The sequence below is a fragment of the Sarcophilus harrisii genome, chromosome 1 (genome assembly GCF_902635505.1).
Source record: "Sarcophilus harrisii chromosome 1, mSarHar1.11, whole genome shotgun sequence".
Classification (NCBI taxonomy): domain Eukaryota; kingdom Metazoa; phylum Chordata; class Mammalia; order Dasyuromorphia; family Dasyuridae; genus Sarcophilus; species Sarcophilus harrisii.
In genome coordinates, this window is record NC_045426.1 from 430,413,830 (window position 1) to 430,436,308 (window position 22,479).

Below are 22,479 nucleotides of genomic sequence, written 5' to 3' on the forward strand. Positions count from 1 at the left end.
AAGAACTTTGTCAAAAGAGAGATTAATCACGATTCCAGAGAACTGATGGTGAAGAATATTGTAACCTCAATAAAGAGAGGTGATAGATTAGTTTCTATTCTATTATGTTTATAAATATAATATTTGGATATAGCCTATATGGGAATTTGTTTGCTTTACTATGCTTATTTACTAAGACGATTTTGTATTTCTTTTTTCTCCCAGTGGGGAGAGCAAGGCAGGAGGGCAAAAAATTCACAATAATAATAATATTTTTAATTGAAAAAAGAATTTTAATTGTAACTATACTTTAAAAGACAATGCTAAACATAGTATTTACAAAACTTAATGCATTAAATTAGTTACTAATATGTCATATGAAATCCAAAGATACAGACTAGCATGTAGATTTCATAACGACATTTTGGATAAGCACAGAATAAAAACCCAAATAGAAACATATATCTAGGTGAAATATAAGGATAAGACAAGAAAGCAAAATTTTGGGAAATTCAGCTAAAATGTCCTCAGCAGAATAATTATGTCTCTAAAAAAACATAAAAATATTTTAAATGAAATTGATGGCTACTGTAGGCCATTAAAAATTGCAAAATAATTCTAAAAAATCAGAAAAGAGAGATAATGGAAAATTTCAAGAGAAAGAGATAAAATGGAAACATTTAAAAAAAAACAATACTTAACACTTGCACAGTATTAAAGATATAGATCTTCAGGTAATTAATTAATATTTGAATCTCTTATTCAAGAATGACTTCGTTGTCTCCTCCATCTAAGCATCTTTGCTTACTGGCATGTTTTGTATGGTCATATCACAATGATGCTCCCATCTCTTCCCAATAATAATTTGGCTTCTGTAGATCTTATTTAGTGTCTGCATGAGTTCCCTTCTAGATCACATGGCTTTTACATACATTTTTACATGAACATTGAACTAAATTACTGCTTAAGAAGAAATAATGCTGCAGATAGCTTCTACATCCACTCCAACATAGTATGCTGCTCACCATACATTCCATAAAACATTTCCAAAAGTAGTTTCATTTGCTTGGAGAGTTCTATTGTTTAGACAAAAGTTACTTTCAAAATCAGCCTCATGACTAAACACCAAGAAGCAGATGACTTTGAATGTTTCACTTAAGGTTTCCATATGCTTGATTTTTCTTTTTCTCTTTTTGGTTCAGACTTATAATATCATCACTGTAGGGTAACTTCACAGAAGTGAAACTCCTTTTGCCACAGCAAGTCAGTAATTCTTTAATTTATAGTTTGACAGAATTGTACTAAGTGACTTTCTCAGGAACACACAGCTGTTATTTGACAAAGACAACATCTGAACCCAGATCTTCCCGTCACCAAGATTTGTTTATTCTCTATCAATCAAGTATATCAACTTGTTTCTCTATTATTATATATCAGGATGAAGTAGTTATGATAAATACTTGGAAATTGCTAAGTGGAAAAGAAGTGTACATATTTTTCAGCTATTTATGGAACCAAAAAATTCGACCATGTTCTTGGGCATAAAAATTAAAATACAGAAAAGCAAAAATATTAAACACACCCTTTGCTAACAATACTAAACAAGAATATAATCAATAAACATATTTTGAAGAAAAAAATTAAATCCAAATGGAGAGTAAATTAATTTTAAAGAATTTGCAGTTCAAAATTATAGGAACATTAGTTTCATCAAGAAAACGAGAGAGCTTGTTAAATTTTAGAATGCAACTAAAGAAGAACTTTAAGGAAAATTTGAATTTCATATTACTTTTGTCAAAAAAGAAAGAACAGAAAAATAAATTGGAAATGAGCAGCACCTCACCAAAAAAAAAACCCTAAAAGAATTATATTTTTAATAAAAAAATAGAAATTCTGAAGACTAACAAAACTGAAAGCAAAATATAAGAATTTGAATTTAAAAATAAAACAAAATATGTGTTTTTAAATTAATAAAATGGATTCATTATAAAAACAATACTATTTTGAAGTGTGTACCTGTACATGCACCTGCATGTGTATATATGTGTGTGACAGAGAGAAAGACAGAGAGATAGAGATAAGAGGAAGATAAAAATTCTAGTATAAAAAATGAAAATTTATAACAAATAAGAAAGGAAATTATTAGAAGCTATTTTATTCAATTATATACCAACAAACTAGTAATAACAAATGAAATAACATGGATAAATACACATAATTCCAGTTAAACAGAATAAAAAATAGAGAATTTAAATAATCTAAACTTAGCAAAAGAAATCGAAAAAACTCACAAAAAAAACCCTGACTTGTTGAATTTGTAAGTGAATTTTATCAAACATTCAAAGAATAATTTTCAACACTGTAGTTTACAAGAATATGGAAAAAAGGGATCCTGCCAAATTCATTCTACAAAATAGATGTCTTTACACCTACCTACAATAGGGAAAGATAAAGAAGAGAAGACCAGTTTCCCTAATGAAGATCAACAAAATATTTTTAAAGTGATTGTCACAGTAGATTAAACAATTTTTTGTAGTGACTAGATTAGTTTAAACTAGGCACAAAAAGATAGTTCAAAATTAATTTGTAAGATGCCAATAATAAATCATATTAATAACATAAACAAAAACTCACATGATTATATCCATATATGCAGGAAAACTTTTGCTATAATACAACCACCATTTCTGTTAAAAAAAAAAATCTAAAAAAGCATAGGAAAAATGCACCTATACTAAACATGGTAAATGTTAATAAACATTCATTAGTCATATGAAAAGATGATCCAAGTCATTATTAATCAGAGAAATGCAAATTAAGATAACTCTGAGATACCACTACACGCCTGTCAGATTGGCTAGAATGACAGGGAAAGATAATGCGGAATGTTGGAGGAGATGTGGAAAAACTGGGACACTGACACATTGTTGGTGGAATTGTGAACACATCCAACCATTCTGGAGAGCGATTTGGAACTATGCTCAAAAAGTTATCAAACTATGCATACCCTTTGATCCAGCAGTGTTACCATTGGGCTTATATCCCAAAGAGATCATAAAGAAGGGAAAGGGACCTGTATGTGCACGAATGTTTGTGGCACCCCTGTTTATAGTGGCCAGAAACTGGAAACTGAGTGGATGCCCATCAATTGGAGAATGGCTGGATATGTTTTGGTATATGAATGTTACAGAATATTTTTGTACTGTAAGAAATGACCAACAGGAGGATTTCAGAAAGGCCTGGAGAGACTTACATGAACTGATGCTGAGTGAAATGAGCAGGACCAGGAGATCATTGTATACTTCAACAACAATACTATATGATGATCAATTCTGATAGACGCTGCCCTCTTCAACGAAGAGATGAACCAAATCAGTTCCAATAGAGCAGTAATGAACTGAACCAACTATACCCAGTGAAGGAATTCTGGGAGATGACTAAAAACCATTACATTGAATTCCCAATCCCTATATTTTTGTCCATCTGCATTTTTGATTTCCTTCATAGGTTAAGTGTATATTATTTCAAAGTCCGATTCTTTTTGTACAGCAAAATAACTGTATGGACATGTATACATATATTGTATTTAACTTATGCTTTAACATGTTTAATATGTATTGGTCAACCTGCCATCTGGGGGAGGTGGTGGGGGGAAGGATGGGAAAAATTGGAACAAAAGGTTTTACAGTTGTCAATGCTGAAAAATCACCCATGCACATATCTTGTAAATAAAAAGCTATAATAATTTTTTTTTTTAGAAAATAAAGATTCATTAGAAGAATTTGTTCCAATTGCCACGAAGATGACTGAAGCAGGCACTGTGAAGTGTTTAAAGCTTGGTCAGACATCCAAGATGCCAAGGTCATATACTGCATTTCTATCTAGTTCCAGTTCTTAACTGCCACTAGACTTGAAGACTGGAAGAGAGTAAGACTGATGACTTTGTGCAACTGCCTCATTCAGAAGCAATTCACTCACAAATCATCACTCATGATGTCATTGGTCCTCTTGGAAAGCAAAGGATGAACAACAACAACAGTTAAGCACCTGCTAGATGCTAGGCACTGTACTAAGTGTCTGGATACAAAGAAAGGTAAAAGACAAGTCTGGCTTTGAAGGAGTTTGCAATCTAATGGGGGAAAGAAAATGCAACCAAGCTATATAAAGGAAGAAATGGAAGTAATTAAGAGAGGGCATTAGAATTAATGGGTACCAGTCAAGGTTTCCTGTAGAAGGTGAGATTTTAGCTTTGATTTGAAGAAAGTTGAAATAGCCAAAGAAGCAAGGAGGTGGAGATGATTGAAAGCATGCTGGATAATTAAAATGGCTGGGATTGGGAGACAGAATATCTTCAAAGGAACAGCAAGAAGACCACTGTCACTAGATTTCTAAATATATAGAGGTATAAAAGGTGTAAGAAGACAGGAAAGGTGGGTAAGGTAAGGTTATAAAGATTGTCAGTGTCAAACAGGATTTTATATTTGATCCTAGAGGTAATATGGAACCACTGAAGTTTGTAAGTGGGGGTAAAACCTGTACTTTAGGTAGATTATTTTGATAGCTGACCTGTCTGTGGTAGGTAGACTAACCACCAAGCTATTGTAATAATCCAAAAGAGAAAATGGAACATATGAGACAGGCCTTAGCAACAGATTGGATATTAAGGTTGGAGGAGAGTAAGGAATTGAAGGTGATACCTAGTTTGTGAACCTGGATGCCTGGAAAGATAGTGGTGTCTTCAACAATAATAGGCAAGTTAGGAAGAGGGGAAGATTTCTAAGAGAAGACAATGAGTTCAGTATAGCATATATCTGATTAATATCTGTCTAAAAACAAGAGGCAGTACTAAATGTCATTTAAAAAATCAAGAAACCTTTTTAATAATAGAGATATGAAAGATCCATTTGTGACAATTGTTATTTAATGTCATGTTCAAAATATCATCTATAGTGAAGGAAAAAACTGAGGGAAAAAGCATGAGCAAAGAGAAAATAAAATTATCAAATTTTGTAGATAAAATATGGTATACTTTAACAATCCTTAAGTCAATTAAAAATTAATAGAAACAATGGCATCAATAAAAGAGTAAGAAATGAAACCCACCTAATTTAATTATATCCCTTACTGAATATTAACAATAAAATGACCTAGGAAGACATGAAAAAAAGAAAGTCAATTCAAAATAGTCATAGAATGTATAAGATATTTGGTAATCTATTTAGCACATTAATGAGAATTATATGAATACAACTATAAAACAGTCTTTACAGAAATTTCTATTCACTGTTCAGTTAGGAAAATGAGTTTCCTTACTATTGGTTGCAAAACACTGAATATTAAGTTGCTAGAATATAAACATTTGGAGGGTAGGGACTGTTTCACTTTTACTTTTATATCTCCAGTAGTACTAACTATGTTTGGCACATATAATGTGCTTAAAAAATGTTTGTGGGTTGACTGGTTGATTGACTATAACTAATAACTATTTAACTAATTCTTATGGTTACCATTTAAAAGATGTTATATTCAACAAAAAAAGTTTAAGTCTTTTCCCTTCCAAAAATTTAATAGAAAATTTGGAGATGATGTATATAAAATAAAGAAGCAAAATGTAACTGTTGCTGGAAACAGATTATTTATCTAGTCTGTGTAAATTCAGGTATTCAGAGAATGATTAAAGCACACCTGAATAAGGAATTAATCAAATTTTAATTTGTGGCTTTCATCTTTTCTTTCAGTAGGAACAAAAGATTGGATTATCTAATCAGGACAGCCTAAGCAAAGCGAAATAAATATATTCTTCCTCATCCCACCCCAAGTTTGAGTCATTCTAGGCTCAGTACTCACAATCACTAAGCTCTATACCTTTATAGAGATATTAAGTCATGGGCTTGGCTCTCACTGTTAAGCCCTCTACTTATTTAATGTTTCCTTTCTCATGTATCTGTGCAGTTTACTACATTAAGGAGGAAGAAGGAAACTAGGTGGGTTCATGTCCACAGAAGAATAATCCAAAGATAGGTGATATCATAGGTATCTTCAAATCATTCACACCTATATAGAACTTTGTGAGTTTACAAAGTGCTAACTTCAGAGCAATTTTATGAGGTAAGAATTATCAGATTAGTAACTAGGGCAAATAGGAGTCAATAGGGCTTTATGTGGAGGTATTAAGAGTAGTCAACATCCAGAAACACAATTGTTCTCCATAGAGCTTATTAAAGTCTATTTGATACAACTGTCCTTATTCTTTCACCCAGAACCAGAAAACCATGACACCACTTTTATAAACCTCCACAGGACTCTGGAGGATAGGCTACTCCCTTTCCCAGAAGAAGCTCACTTGCCCGGGGCAGACTGCTTCCTCTTTCCCACAGATGAATCTGCCCTAGATGATCGAAAAACTGCTCTTAGCCTATAAAGAAAAAAAAAGAATGGCATCAGAAAACAGGCTTCAGCATGCTGTTTTTTCCTCCCCTCCTTTTTTCTTCCCTTCTTCCCTTCCTTCCTTCTTTCCTTTCTTCCTGTTTTCTTCTACAGAATGACTAATATGGAAATATATTTTCTGATTACACATGTTTAATATATATTGGATTATTTACCATCTCAGGGAAGGGGTAGAGGAGGGAAAGATTGAATTTGGAACTCAAAACAAACAAACAAAATGTTTAAATTGTTTTTAGATGCCATTGAAACAAATAAAATACATTTTTATATACAATGCTTTCTGCTTCCCAGAAAGAACTGATGGAATATGACCCTAGACAGAAGCACATTATTTTCACTTTCTTTCTTCTTTTTTGATAAGTTTTCTTCCACAAAATGATTAATAATAATTGCTCATGTATAATCTACATCAGATTGATTCTTCTCATGGTGGGGTAGAGGAGAGAGGGACAGAATCTGGAACTTAAAAACATGTTAAAAATGTTTTAAATTGTTTTTTCCATTTAGTTGGGGGGGAAATACTGTATTATAAAAATAACTGAGAACAATTAAGACTTTCTCTAGAAGTTGGATTTTAGCAGAAACTTGTCAGGGAAACTAGGAGTTGGAGAGGGGGGAAAAAGAGAATTATAGTCATGAGGGACAGCCAATAAAAACACTTAAGAGTCAGGAGATTCCGTATATCCTATGTAGGGAATAGTAGGTTAGTATCAGGAGACTGCAGCATATTTGGAGGGATGAAAAGTATAAGAAGATTGGAAATGTGGGAGGGGGGAATGCAAGTTTTGAAGAACTTTAAAACCAAATAGGAATTTTACTTTTATTTTATTGTAGAGACAACACATACACACACAGACTTAGTCATTCTACATATACACACATCTATATGTATGTATAGTAATACAATATTGAATGATAATAAAACTTTGCCTCTTGACTTAGAAATTATCTAAGCTTCCAAATTCTTTTGGGATATCCATGACACTTGTCTGGGACACTCATATATTTTGGAAGCCTTGCACATCTTGAGTTCCAATATTTTTACATGGCCTGCTTGGGTAGAATGTGCTTCCTTACTTTGTTGAGAAGATAAAGATAGTCTTCTGTTCTATAATAGGGACACCCCAAATACCTAAGAAGACTTGCTGGATCATCAGTGAACTATATACTTGGGTACATTTCACTTATTCTATTGATTATTGATCTATTCTATAGATTATTCTATTCTATCTAATTCTATTGATTATTCTATTGAATAGATCTATCTATTCTGATAAATCAGAAACATCTTCAATATGGTTTGGAGAAGATAATTTTAGTGTATTCAGTTTTCTTAAGAGGGATATAACTTATGGAATATTTTATTACATCAATGAAAAAAGTCAATTTCATCTATTTGTTACTAGTATGGAAATGATGTGTCCCGTGGTACAAACATGTTTTCTTTTAAATATTTTATTTGCTATGTATGTACTGTTCTAGAATTAAGTACTTCAGTACCTTCCCAAGTCTTTCATTATAACTGGAGCAAAGGCAGTCTCTTACAAGTAAATTAATTTGTGCAACCTTTGGACCTAGGAGTGCAAGAGTTTCCATGCCACCTATTATTTTACCTTCTTGTGAACTTTGACTCTTCTGGACTCTATGCCAGATACTTCCAACTACTTGTTCAACCCAGATACTCTCCTCTACCTGATCCCAAGATTCACCAGCCCTTAGCACCTACCCTCTTCAATGTTGTCCCCACTAGGCAGGGTCAGCTCTAGGCCCCTTTGTAGTTACAGAAGATGAAACCTTTGTCTCTTAGCTCCAAATGGATTTGTGTCCTAATTGATTGGGTGGGTAATGATGTAGTGCAGCACATAAGGAATGTTGTAATAATATCCCCCAGACTACCTGGATTTAGAAAAGTAGTGGAAACTTTAATAAAAATGTCAATACTTTTTAATAAACCCCAGGCCATAATAAGGCTTTGGGAATGATGTAGTCACCTTAGGAATGCAGCTGTTGGGAGTTATATGGCATAACCTTGGAGAATTTGTGTGAAAGAAAGGGCGTTGTGTTTGACATATTTATTCCATCAAGCTATTCTTCAAGGATGTTCTAGTTTGTCATCCAAAAATTTGGACTGTGATCTTGAATTGTGACCCAAACAATGAGTACTTTTTAAATTCATGATTGAACAAAGGCAGTTGTTGTTAGTCACCATTACTGAACTTGCCACCAATCATGTGAACACCAATTCCATGATATCATTTACCTTGATCAGTTCTTTGTTCTACACTCCCCAACTCCATCTCTAATATCTTTCCCTATGAATTTACAAATTGCTTGCTCCTTGCTCTTTTCTATCTTCCTCTTTTGGAATTTAATGCGCTTTAATTGGCTTACCATCATAATAAAACTTCACATATTGACTTAGAAAATATCTAAGCTTCCAAATTTTTATGGGACATTTGCAATATTGGTCCAGAATCCCAATATATTTTGAGGATCCAATGAACCCAACAATATGACAATATATAAAAAGAAAGAATTCCAAATAAATATATTAGAATATAAACTACACATATAAGGGGAAAGAATCAATGAATAAAAAACATTTATTAGGCACTTAGTTTGTGCCAACAACTGCTAAATACTGAGATGAGGGACGGGCAAGAGGGAAAGAGCACCACTATTAATTTCAGGTCTCACCACATACCCCAAATCCCTGTTCTCAGAAAAAGAAAAACAGAGAAAGAAAAAACAGAAAGATATGAAAAGTAGGCTCAACTTAATATTCAAAAAATATAACAGTATGGGGCCATTTAGATTAAAAGCAAACTGCTTAATACAGTGCAATAACCCCATGGAAAAACAAATATAGCATAATACATATCATTAATAATAATGACCTTGGTCTGTCAAGGAGGGGTTAGATTACATATTTTGTTAAAAATAAAGAGAAATAAATTCCATCAGACATGGTAAAAAAACAAGTTATAGTATTTAAATCAGATTTAAGAAGAATTTACTTATTCTATGAAATGTAACATTTCATATAATCATGGACAAATGAGGCATTATTGTCTATCAAGTTTCTATTTTTCCTTTTTAGTTTCATTTGCTGTCATGAAAAACATAGTGTATATCACAATGAAGAAACAGACATTTGCCCTCAATTGCTAACACCTGAAAATAATAAGAAAAAAAAAAAAAACAATTAAAATGACATGGAAAAAGAGAGTTTTGGAAAGCACATTAAAGAGAAAAGTTTTTGAATTTAGATGTAGGAAAAATATTAAGAGAATTACTAGTCCCGTCTCCTTGTTTTACACATACCAAGATCTAAGAAAAGAATTATTTAACCCATGGTCACATAGGTAAGAAAAATATAAAGAATTAAATCCTAGATCCTCTAATCCTATATTCAGTGTTCCTTCCACTATGCCATCCTATTGGTCTGGTAGCTATAGTTTTGATAGTTTAATTAGTTTAAAAGACTCTTCATGAAGAGACCGTCTTGATGATCAGGAAGAACAATATCAACTACTTATATTCACATTAGCCGTGTGACCCTGGGTGAAAAGACACAAACAATTTTCTAAAACTATGTTGCAGAGGAAGTGTAGATCAGTATTGTTTGAGAGAATTGCTACAATGAACTAATCAAACTTTCTGTCCAAAAAGAAGTCTCTTATCCCAGAAGTGATTCTGCTGTTGGGGTGGGGATGGCTAAACTAGGAAATGTACAGTCTTAACAAATAGTTGAGCAATCCATGACTCTTCAGGAAAACAAGTCCTAATCTGGATTGATGCCTCTCCAAAAGAAAGCTCAACATAAAATAATAAATCTATTTTAATTGCAGATGCTAATTGTATGTCGCGATATGCTGTTTATAGTCCCTTCAACATAACAGTACATTTGTAAATATTTATTAATTCATTAATTCAATGTATTTAACAAGTGGTATAATTTCTTGATTGACCTAGGTGATTTATAAACCGCTGGTTATAGGAAAGTAAAAATGGTATCAAAAAGAGGAGAAAATTTAAAAGGGGACAAAAGGTAACCCATTAATAACTCAGTGACTTTAATCCTACCTGTTGCAGTAAAATGAACACACCCGATTTCTCCACGCCGGGTGATTTCCGCTCTTCCTTCCTCCTCCCTCCCCACCCCAGGCGCAAGCATCTCTGGACCCACCCCTTCTAGTCAAGCCTTCCAGACTATAGAAGGCACAGCCGTTGAGCTGACAGTCTCAGAAGCTATTTCCTGGTCTCCGTGTAGGAAGGGTGACTGTCTTGTCCAGTTTCTTCTACCCAGACTGTGACCTGGTAAGAGCACCACCTTGATGGCTACATCAATAGGAAAAGGGGGAGTGTGTGTGTGTGTGTGTGTGTGTGTGTGTGTGTGTTTCCAAAAATCTGCAGTTTAGCCTTTGTCCGGGATCCCTCCTCACTACAAGAGCTTTTAGACTTCTTCCAAGCCAGACATCGGACTTTACTTGGCAGGTGCAAGGGAGGGAAGACCACTAACTTCAGGAAGGCCCCCAGAGTTTCCTGGAGAACTGCCCAGTTCAGGAACCGCTCCCACCGTTTCGAATACGTATCCACACATATTCAAGTTCATTGCAAGAATAGAGGAGACAGTAATTGGCTAGGAAAGAAGAAGCTGTGAGCTTGCAGTTCCTCCTCCTCCGCTCCCTTACTCCGCTATCCAATCGCAGGATCTTTTGGGCGGGACCGTGATCCCTCCTACATTAGGCCCCCTTCTAAAGCGATCCGAACTGCTCTTGTATCCCGAAAGCTCCAGCTTCTGGGGAGGTTCCCTGAGATTCGAAAGCAGGAAGTGAAATTTAAGAACCCTAGTAACGCATCTAAATCTCTAGGGGTTCTCTCTCCTGACTGTCAGAGAGAAAGGCAAAGAAGGAGGCCTTGGTCACTGCCGTTTTCTCCGAGGCGAAAATGAAATTACAGATTGGAGGGTTTTAGTCTTCAGGTCTGGGATCCGCTGCTGTGTCTGGGATTGGGAGGAGCGAGGTGGATTGCCCTTGGAATTGCCCGGGGACCTCAAATTCTATTGGGACTATTCGTTCTTTTCTCCCCTTCCTCATTATTTACTTTGCAGGTTTACCCTGGAATTTATAGGGCTCGATTCTTCCTGGTTTTCGAATCCACATTTTCGTTTTTTTTTTTTTTTTTTTCCTGGCAAAATTAGGGCAAATGCTGTATGTGGAGTTGTAGGGCCCCAAAATGCGTTCCTTCCAAATGTTAGCGCCCAATGGGGGAATTTTGCATATTTGTGACAAGGGATTTTCATTTGGATAAAGGAGAAGAAACGATAGATTTTTGTTAACTGATAAAAGTACATTTTTAAAAAAGAAATCAGGGCTGAGAGTAAGGAGTACAAAGTGCATTGTCAATTTAAGAAATATTTGCAGAACAATTGCCGTGCAAGAACATCTTGCAAAAGTTGGGAGAGTTGCAAATTTGTTGATATCTTTATTTTGTTTTGCCTGTGACAGATACTGACTTTTCGTCACAGGGTTCAATGAGTCCTCAGAAATTAACTCTGTGACTGTAGACAAGTCACTTAATCCCTACTTGCCTCAATTTCCTCATCTGCAAAAAAGGGGATAATCTCAGCACCTACCTCCCAGGATCAAACGAGATAATATCTGTAAATTGCCTTGCAAATCTTAAACATAGCTAAATATAACATTAAAAGTTCTATATTAATACTACTAATAACTTTCATCACCATCATCATCCTCCCTAAGTTTTAAGTAATTCTTTAATACTAATTTATAGAGAAAAGTTATGGAGTTTCTCCTACTACTGAAATCACAGGCACGTCTTTTCTATATCCCTTTGTACATGCAGCACCTAGTGTGGTCTATACATTGCCTTTTCAATTAAATAAGCATTTACAAAGCACTTACAAAGTATGGCCTCTAACCACCTGGATCTTGAAGTCTCATAAGAGGCATGACTCTAGAATTTATGGTAAAGATACTACAAATTTATCTTTCTATTCACATTCAGTCCACCGGGGAAAAAGAGTATTGTCACATCTTTAGAAAAGTAGAGCCAGACATTTTTATTATTGACCATAAACTTGGATTAGTCTTTCCTCCAGGAAAGCACATTTTATGAATTAGGCAAAAGGTAGAAAGGCCTAAACACTATTTGATATTCCCTCCTTGCCTACTTCTGTAATTCTGGGGTTCTATAGTCCAGTTAGAACAGCCTGAGGATTAGGAAAAATGCTAACACTAGGTTAGTTGGTATGACCCTGAGACCTATCACTGAATGTTATTTTTTTGTTGTAGTCTTAAATCATGGAACAGCTGAGTGCAGCGAATTCCCATTTTGCCCTTGATCTATATAAGACATTGAATGAAGTTCATCCAGAAGAAAACATCATTTACTCTCCAGTTGGTATCACTACAGCTCTGGCTATGATATTTTTGGGAGCCAGAGGTAAAACTGCAACAGAGTTGTCAAAGGTCAGGAAAACTTCTTTCCTATTAATATGAAAAGTATTTATATTAATTAAATAATTAAATTTAAACTTATATTTAATTTACTTAATTTAAAATTAAGTTTAAATGTTCAAATTAAATAGGATCATGTATGACACTTAATGAATATAGTTTATTTAAATAGAAAAAAAGAAATGGAACCATTAGTTTTCTGGGAAGAGAACCATTAATGATCTGATTATTGTTTGTCTGTGTTCTTATAATTAGCCCAAATCAAAGTTTATGAACCAAAGATTTTACTTATTCAAAACCATCCAGCCCTTACTCTAGTTGATAATTTAAAAAACAATTAATTTTCTCCTTAGATGTTATAAATAGCTTTAGTTAAATTATTTTTTTTGAGATTATATTACCTTATATTTTAAAGGTGAGAGTTTGATACATGTGAGAAAAGGGCTGTCCATAAGGTCAAAAAGACTGAAATTCAAGCTCTGCTTCACATGTACTGGCTATGAACTGAATCTCATCACCTCAGGCAACTTTCTAAGGTTCTAATTTAAAGAACTGCCTTTCTGTTATGTAGAAATTTAGGAAATTTCCATTCTAGGATTTCCCAGTACCTCTGGAATCACACACATACCTGTGGAATCATATACACTATCTCTGTGTGTGTGTCTCTAACATACATTACTACATTTAGGGAATATTTGGTCTGAGGTTTGAGTTTTACTTTTTCCTTGCTCTTAATAAAAAAAATTAACTGAGTCATTTATTATAACTGTCCACCTCCCTCTGAATAACATGAACTTTGTACTGCTTTATAATTAGGTTTATTGTATTTTACAACTAGTGAATCCAACCCAGTCCTCATAAAACCATTTAACTACTTTTGATAGGAATAGCCATTATGCGGATGTTAAGCCTTAGAGTACTATTTGAATATATTGATATATTATGATTTAGCCGTTACTGATAATATCAGAGTAATAAAACGAAGAAATAGTCAGTATCATTGTGTCTATATATAGGACGTGACATTTATTAATCCTGATAAACTGCATAATTTCTAAGTAAAAATAATTGTGTACTATATTATATCTATATATCTATCTACCCATATAGATGACATATGGAGTTTAATATATAGAGTGATAATAAAGTCTGATGTTTAACTACATGTGTGGGGGACTAAAAATTCTTGGCAAACAAGCAATAAAGAATTATAATCATGTATTTATGTCATCCTACAAAGAAAAGGCAAGGAGAAAGAATATTAAATATTCTGTATCTATTTGTGAGTGTGCAATTATGTGGAAAAATATTATCTTGTGTTAAAATTATTCATCTCTCTTATCAATGTAATTTTTCACTGTAGTTTTTCATATCTTTAAGCTTGATTTCCAGTAAAAATGCATAAAATGGAATTTCAGAAATTATCAATGACAAAAATAGACAAAGTTAAATTGGTGGAAACAGAGAGAAATATCTTCCTATTCATAAAAAGAAATTTCTTAAAAATGCTTTTTCCCCCTAAACAACTCAGGTCTTACATTTTGATGAAGTGGATCAAGTTCATTCAAGATTTCAGACTTTAAACAGTAGTATTAACAAACGCGGAACTTCTCACATCCTAAGACTTGTTAACCGATTATTTGGAGAGAACTCATATGAATTCCTTTCAGTAAGTAAATTTGGTGGGGAGAGTATATGAAGAGAAAACTTCCATTAGAAAGTTGAAATGATTCTATAACCCAATAGTTAAGTTGTATCATCTAACCAAGAAAGGTTTATTTCAAATGCATTGTGTTTAGGAATATTGATGATACAAGGGAGTGTGTATGTGTATGTGTATGACATTTAACAAGTTTCAGACATAGTTACTGGGTAATTTAATCATTTTATTAATAATGCTAGCATGTGATTAATAAAAGGCATCAATGGTATTCTCAAATATTAGACTCATAAACTCATGGATTATCTGCCCTTGGAAGAAGGATGTTCCTGAGGGTAGCAATCAATTCTGATTGGCTAACAATTAATGAAAGAATGAATATTAGAATGAGGTGCTGGATCTATTCTAATGAATTTTGAGTATGTTGTTTACTTGATATTGCCCTACCTGGTGGTAATTTATTCAGAGAATTTATCCTCACAAAAATTGATAATGATATATCCTTTAAGAAGAATTCCTATAGTTTTTGATAAATTGTATGTAGCCTAAGAGATAAGCACAAGAGTTACCTCTGTTAGAATATTATTGACTTGTGAGAAAAGAGTTCTCTGTCATTTCTTTTTGCTCTGGACGATTTTTTTTAATAACTATTTTAACTCCTGTATTTAATCTTTCTCTTTTGTAGGAATTCTTGAATTCTCTCCAAAAATTGTATGGTGCCGAGTTGGCCACTGTTGATTTTCACCATGCTTCAGAAGATGCAAGGAAGGAGATTAACCAATGGGTCAAAGAGCAAACAGAAGGTAAGAATGCCTTAAGGTAGAAAATTGAACAAAATCTATTTGTCTTCAAATCAATTAACTTTCTAAACCTGATTTTTAATTTGTAAAATAAGGGAATAGAATCCATTATCCTGTGAGGTCCCTTTGAGTTCTAATTCTGTGATGGTAAAATCCTATAAAGTAAATGTTAGGGTCAACATTGAAAGGTAATAAATATAATCAAATTCTCTTTTGACCAAATCATTTGATGAGATTTAGTGAATAATATTTTCCTTCTCAATAGCTGAGTTTTAGGATCAAAACCAATATTAGAGATATATCAATCAAAAATTTGAGAACATTCTAAAGTGTGATTTAATTGATTTCAAAATATTTGCTAACATTTTTTGGTAACTCATCAATATGAATATTATGGGTCTTCTTGGATCTAAGTAGATTCCACATTGATTTGTAATATTGCTTTCCTAGTACACTCAATAGAATACAGGTTCCAGAAAGAAATGCAACATCTCTGTGAATACCCAGATTTTACCATGAGAATAAATGCCTAAATTATAGCATAAAAATTCATTAGAATTACCCCCACTTTCTGACCATACATTATTTGTATAAGAAAAAACATTTTTTTCTTTCTTTCTTTTTTTTTTTTTTTTTTTTCCTTTTGGAGGTGAGGTAAAAAGTCTTTTAGATTCTCAGTATTCTATTTTGTATATTTGAAGAGATGATTAGTGACTTTAAAAAATTCTACCAAGGAATGATTTTATTTAAGTGAATAATTTCCACCTATAATGCCAGGTCCATTGTTAATGGATAATAAATATATAGAGCCAATTAGTCTTGCTTGTCTTAAACTGTTGGCTGTGGATTTATATTGCATTCTGCTTCCTTTCTTTGTGGTTTATGTATTGTATCTGGCTGAATAAGCTTATTGTTTCATTTAGTGTGTAAGTATTCAAGACACAGCTTTTCTAATGTAGTCTCCTACATGCCTGTTGGGGATTGGTTCCCATCAAGTATTGCTCAAATTAGTTATAGTACAATTTTGATTAGTTTAAATTTGGTGTTTTAAATAAGAATTAATAAATCATCTCACTCATTTTTCAGGTAAAATTTCAGAGTTGTTGACTTCAGGTACAGTAGATAACCTGACTAAACTTGTGCTGGTGAATGCTGTATATTTCAAAGGAAATTGGGAGGAGAAATTTGATGAAGCACTTACTACTGATGCACCATTTAGATTAAACAAGGTGAGGTGAGGTGAGATCGAAAAAAGTGAGGATACAATAAGTACTCTTATTACAAAGGACAAAGTGTGTGTGCTTTAAAAAAAAAAAACAACAAAATTCTTCATATAATATTCTGGATTTTCTTCTTTTGTATATTTCTCAATGTTCAGAGAGAAAAAAAAACAGTGAAAATGATGTATCAGAAAAAGAAGCTACCCTTTGCTTACATTGAGGCTCTCAAGTGTCGAGTATTAGAACTTCCTTACAAGGGCAAAGAGCTGAGCCTGATCATTTTGCTGCCAGATGATATCGAGGATGATTCTACTGGCCTGAAACAGGTACCTTAGACACTTTGGATACATTACAGTCAATTTTTGGACACACAGATTTTTCACATAACATTAGACTCCAGATTGTGGGGGCACAAAACAGATTTCACACTATAACTGAAATCAGGTAGACTATGAACATATTTGTTGTTGTTGTTGTTCAGTGATTTTTTCAGGTGTATCTAATTCTTTATGACCCCATTTGAGATTTTCTTGGCAAATATCCTGGAATGGTTTGCCATTTTCTTCCTCAGCACATTTGAAAGATGAGGAACCAAGGCAAATCAGATTAAATAATTTGCCCAGAGTCACTCAGCTAGTAAACACCTGAGACTGAATTTGAACTCAGGAAGATAAGAATTTCTGATTTCAAGATTTATCTACCTTGCAAATTAGTTGTCCTATGAATATATTTATCCTTACTCATAACTCTTTTGAAGTTGCTATCAGTTACCCAGGTGCTCATCCTATAGGAAAAAAGTATACTCAGTAATCTAAAGGTGCTTACAGGTTTATTTTTAAATTGACACATTTAAATTTTATGGTTTTAGAAAGGATCTAAAACAGATTTGCTCAGTTCAATTTATTGACTTGGAAATTTTTGTTATTAGACTTTCATATAGAAAAAAAGACAAATATGACCATATAAACAGGGGAAAAAAGAGAGAAAATGTTTCAAAGTATAGTGATGCCAATGGGAGATAATGCTTTTTTCTTTCTTGGGCAAAATTCAGATCATCACATGATATTTTTTAATGTACAAGCTATGGGTTTGAACTCAGTGGCAAGCAGAAGAAGATTCTTGTACACCTTTTAAGTTTATTCCTCTACAGATAGACATGTGGCCTGGTATAGAAGAATGACTAATAGAATTATATTCACAGAATTTAGGTTCACTCAGCTTTGCTTCTTGCTTTTATGTATCTTTGAACAATCAGTCAATCAACAGTCATTTATTAAGCATTTTCTTTTTGCCAGGGACTGTGCTCAGCAATACGGATATAGAGAAAAATCCAGGAAATCAAAAAGTGACTGCTACTTTTAAGTGTCATATTTTCTTCCTGGGCAGGCAATTTATATATACAAGATATCTGCCATTTCTTTTATGTTTAAAATGAGATTTTGTACAAGATGATCTGTAAGGTGTCTTTTATCTTGAATACTGTGATTCTATGAACATAAATTTTATAACCCAAGTATAGCAATTTGAACATAGTAAGACTTCAGTATTTGTTGAGTATATAGATCACATGCCCAAGTTCCTCTCAGTTAGTCAGTAACGGAAATTCTCCTGTGTTCTGTTATCACCAGCCAATTTACTAGATTAGAACACAGTTCTTGCAAAGAAGTCAGTTTTGTGGTAGGATTAGGAGGAAAAGAATAAGACAACTCAGATCTGACCATTCACATAAATAATAATAATTGTATTAATTTTGTCAGTTCACCTACCTTAGCAATTCAATACAGCTATTAGAATTCTATTTTCTCTCCATATTTCTAATTTCAGATTGAAAATCAATTAACTATGGACAATTTGAAAGAGTGGACACATCCTAAAAATATGGGGATCATTGATGTTCATGTACGTCTTCCCAAATTCAAGATGGAAAGTACCTATAACCTCAACTCAGATTTAGCACGAATGGGTCTGTACAGTCTTTTTACCAGTGGTAAGGCTGATCTGTCTGGAATGTCAGGAAACAAAGATATTTTTATCTCCAAGATTGTCCATAAGTCCTTTATGGAAGTGAATGAAGAGGGTACCGAGGCTGCAGCTGCCACTGCAGGCATTGCAACATTTGCCATGTTGGCGCCCGAAGAAGAATTTAATGCTGACCATCCATTCTTATTTTTCATCCTTCACAAGCCCACAGAAAACATCCTTTTCCTTGGCAGATTTTCTTCTCCATAAAGCCTCTGGAAATGCAAATTGAATAAAGCACACCAAATTTTTAATATTTGAATTTTTAAATCATGGCTTCTTTGCTATATCTAATTTTCCCCATAAAGTTACTGTTTAGAAACACATTTTAATATTGTCTTTCCTGATTTCAATTTATTTGCTAATTAAAGTCATGAAATTTCACATATATTTATTTTTGTCTCCAAGTTTTGAATGTTTTGTTGAAATTTATCAGTTGTTTAGGTTGTTGCCTAGAATGGGCTCTCAGCTGTCAGAGCTCGAGAATTATTTACTGGAATAGTGGAGATTTAAATTCAATAGATATTGACTGGGTGCTTTCTGTGTTCATGGCATTATGCTAGGTAGTTGGGCTACAAATTCAAAAGCTTGATAGTCCTTATCTTAAGGAACTCGTCCAATATTAAATATAGTGTGCAAGTAGAAAGAACTAATATGCTAGAGAGATGTATTCTTTGTTATTATCTTTTGTACAAATGGCATCCATGAGATGTTTACCAAATAAAAACATCACCATCTCTCTCCTGATTGTACAACAAATGTTTAAATATTGGATTCAGGTTATAAAGTATATTACATACATGATTTTATTTGAATGGCAAAACAACCTAGTGAGGCATATAATATTGCATTATTATTGCCATTTTATAGCAGAGAATGAATGACTGAAGGACAAAAAATTTCTTAAGGACTTACTATGTGCTCTGATTAACAACCCAAATTTTGAGTTACAAATACAAAAGAAAGACCCAGCCCTGAAGGAGTTTATATTTTGGCAAAAAATATAAGAGACAGATGGCTAAGGTTTTGATGCAAGAAATCACAGGAATGTCTACTGGAGCCATAGAGTGGCTTAAGAAGCAATAGTAATGTTATTTTGGAGCACGGTATTGTTCCTAGAGCATGAGGTAGAAGTAGGAGAGGAATACACTTGCAGTAGCATGGTAGGATGATGTTTAGTTGTCAAGATGACATTGGAATAGACAAGTGGATTTGATCAAAGCTGCAAGGACTATAGTAGCTAAATGGCTTACTAGCAAGATGATTGGGATGTGGTATGATCAGTATATGGAATGGAAAAAAATATATATATATATACATACAAACACATGTATGTATATATTATTCAGTTGCTTCAGTCACGTCTGACTCTTAATTACCCCATTTAGCATTTTCTTGACTAAGACATTAGCATGGTTTGCTATTTCCTTCTCCAGCACATTTTACAGAAGAGGAAACTGACTTATCCAGGTTTAAGTGACTTAACCAGGATCATTCAGCTAGTATCTGAGGTCAGATTTAAACTCAAAGATGAGTCTTCCTGATTCCCTGCTCAGTGCTCTATTTTCTGTGAGTGTGAGTGAATGTGTATTTAGACACACACACAAATGTTGCTGCTCCTGTCTTCCTTATAGACTCATAGATTCTTAGAACTGTAAAATCTAGATCTCTTGAGATCATCAAACTATTACTAGTGGGCAAACTAAGGTTAAGAATTCAGGGCCACAGAACAAGATGCTGTCAAAGTGTAGGGATCAATGAGCCCGGGTCTTCCTAAAGGGGTTGAAAGATGTCTTCAGGGGTAGCTAGATGGCTCAGTGCACGAGTCCTGGAGTCAAGAGGACTTCAGTTCAAATTTGATCTCAGATATTTAACATGTACTACTAACTGTGTGACCTTGGGCAAGTCATTTAACCCCAGTTGCCTCTCAAAAAAAATAAATAAAGCGTCCATCTTCTTGGACCCCAGAAGGAGATGTCCATTTACCTCATCTGAAAACCCAGTGTGCACAGGGGAAGGGGCAGGGAAAAAGACAATTCCTAAGATAATCAACTGACATTCTGATGAGGATTAGTCAGGATCAGTTGGGATTATTCAGGAAGAGAATTTCAGAAAGCAGTTCTCAGTCAAAGCATATTTTTAATGCAAACAGTGAAGCAGGCTTAATCCTTAAGATTAAGCAGCAAGCTAGACAAAAGCATCTATATTCATACCAGGTGTCACAGGCTGAGTTAGTTATTACATGGCCAGTAAACTGCAAGAAACAGTAAAACAGGATGTGGCTGCTGACCCAGCCAGATGCAGGGAGCTTGGATCATATTATATGTTTCAAAGAACTGGGTTATAAATATGGTCAGTAATATATGTCCTGAATCCCAAAAACTAGCATGTTACTGGACAAGTTTTCCACAGGGCAGGACACAAGGCAAGTAATATATGTCCTGAATCCCAAAAACTAGCATGTTACTGGACAAGTTTTCCACAGGGCAGGATACAAGGCAAGGGCTAATGCCAATCCCATCAATTCTACAGAAATGAATTATCACAGTCCTAAATCAATAAAGAAACTTTTCTTGTCATGTTAGATATTCAAATGTGCCAAAGCCTTAGGCTTGGCAAGCGCAATTTTGATTGAAGGTAGCAGACTTCTTATGTTTCCTAATATTTGGGAAGTTGTCAAAAAACAGACAAGGTATTTTCTAGTACCAGGACTGTCCTTCAATAGGTAATTTCACATTGGTATGGACTCTTCAGTGTTGCCTTGAAGTCCATAATGGGGAAAGAAAGGCTGGGAAGTAGTTTGGCAGCAACTGAAATCCTTAAAGAAATGGAGTATTGCAAAGAACTTGCTCAGAAAATCAGTTCACTGAGGAGTCCTCTGCAAATAACTCCATACCCTTTTCTTCCTAATCATCCATATGAGATTCTGGCTTATTTTGTTTATCTTCAATTATTAATGATACAATGAGCAGCTAAGTGGCACAGTACATAGAGTGCTGGACCTGGAGTCAGAAAGATCCAAGTTCAAAACTAGCCTCAGACACTTACTAGCTGTGTGACCCTGGGCTAGAAACTAAACTACCTCGGTTTCCTTGTCTATAAAATGATCTGGAAAAGGAAATGGCAAACATCTTCAGCGTTTTTGCCAAGAAAATCCCAGATGGGGTCATGAAGAGTTGGGCACAATTGAAATGACTGAATAATAAATTCTCTGAGGTTCTGAGTTGCCCATAAAAATGCTGCATACACTAACCCCTCTTATTTATATGGTATCTGATATATTCTTCAGCATTAAATTTAGCAATGTGCTCTTGAACTACAGCTTCCAGCTGGGGTATTGGGCCTAATGTTCTACAGAAAGACATTATGTTTATAAATAAAAAAAGAAAAAAACACGGTTTTCATAAGAATTATAGGTCTAGCATCAGAGGAGACCTCAGAGAGCATCCAGTTTACACACTTTCGTTTCATAAATGAGAAAACAGAAGCCAACAAGATGAAGTTATTTGCCCCATGTCAAATAGGTAATATTTGAGAGGTAAGATTTGAACCCAGGCTCTCTGACTCCAGAAGCTATGCTCATTTCATTATACTATGCACATTATGTGGTGGAAATATGAAAGTATAAATTTTGTCAACCCATAGTAAGGTGTTGCCCTAAAGAATATGTCTGTGTATAAGAACCTCAGGTTATGGGCAGCTTTTCCCCCCTCTACTACCTCCTCTTTTTTCTCCTCCTGCTCTTGTCCTCTTTCTCTTTCTTTTGCTTCTCCTCCTCCTTCTCCACATAACCTGACTTTACTTCCTGACAATTTTGAAGATTATTAGAGATTATTCCTATCTGAGTTATTCAATTTATGAAGTCAGACTCC

At 34.1% G+C, this 22,479-nt stretch overlaps 1 protein-coding gene across 1 annotated transcript; it reads left to right on the plus strand.

The window, feature by feature from the left end:
- The first annotated feature begins 10,631 nt into the window (after positions 1-10,631).
- Positions 10,632-18,997, plus strand: LOC100925942 (leukocyte elastase inhibitor). Its single transcript, XM_003762711.4, has 7 exons — positions 10,632-10,746; positions 12,744-12,920; positions 14,440-14,577; positions 15,254-15,371; positions 16,455-16,597; positions 16,747-16,914; positions 18,413-18,997. Exons 2-7 carry the CDS (start codon positions 12,753-12,755, stop codon positions 18,815-18,817), a joined length of 1,140 nt encoding a protein of 379 aa, XP_003762759.1. The 5' UTR covers positions 10,632-10,746; positions 12,744-12,752; the 3' UTR covers positions 18,818-18,997.
- Positions 18,998-22,479: the final 3,482 nt, after the last annotated feature.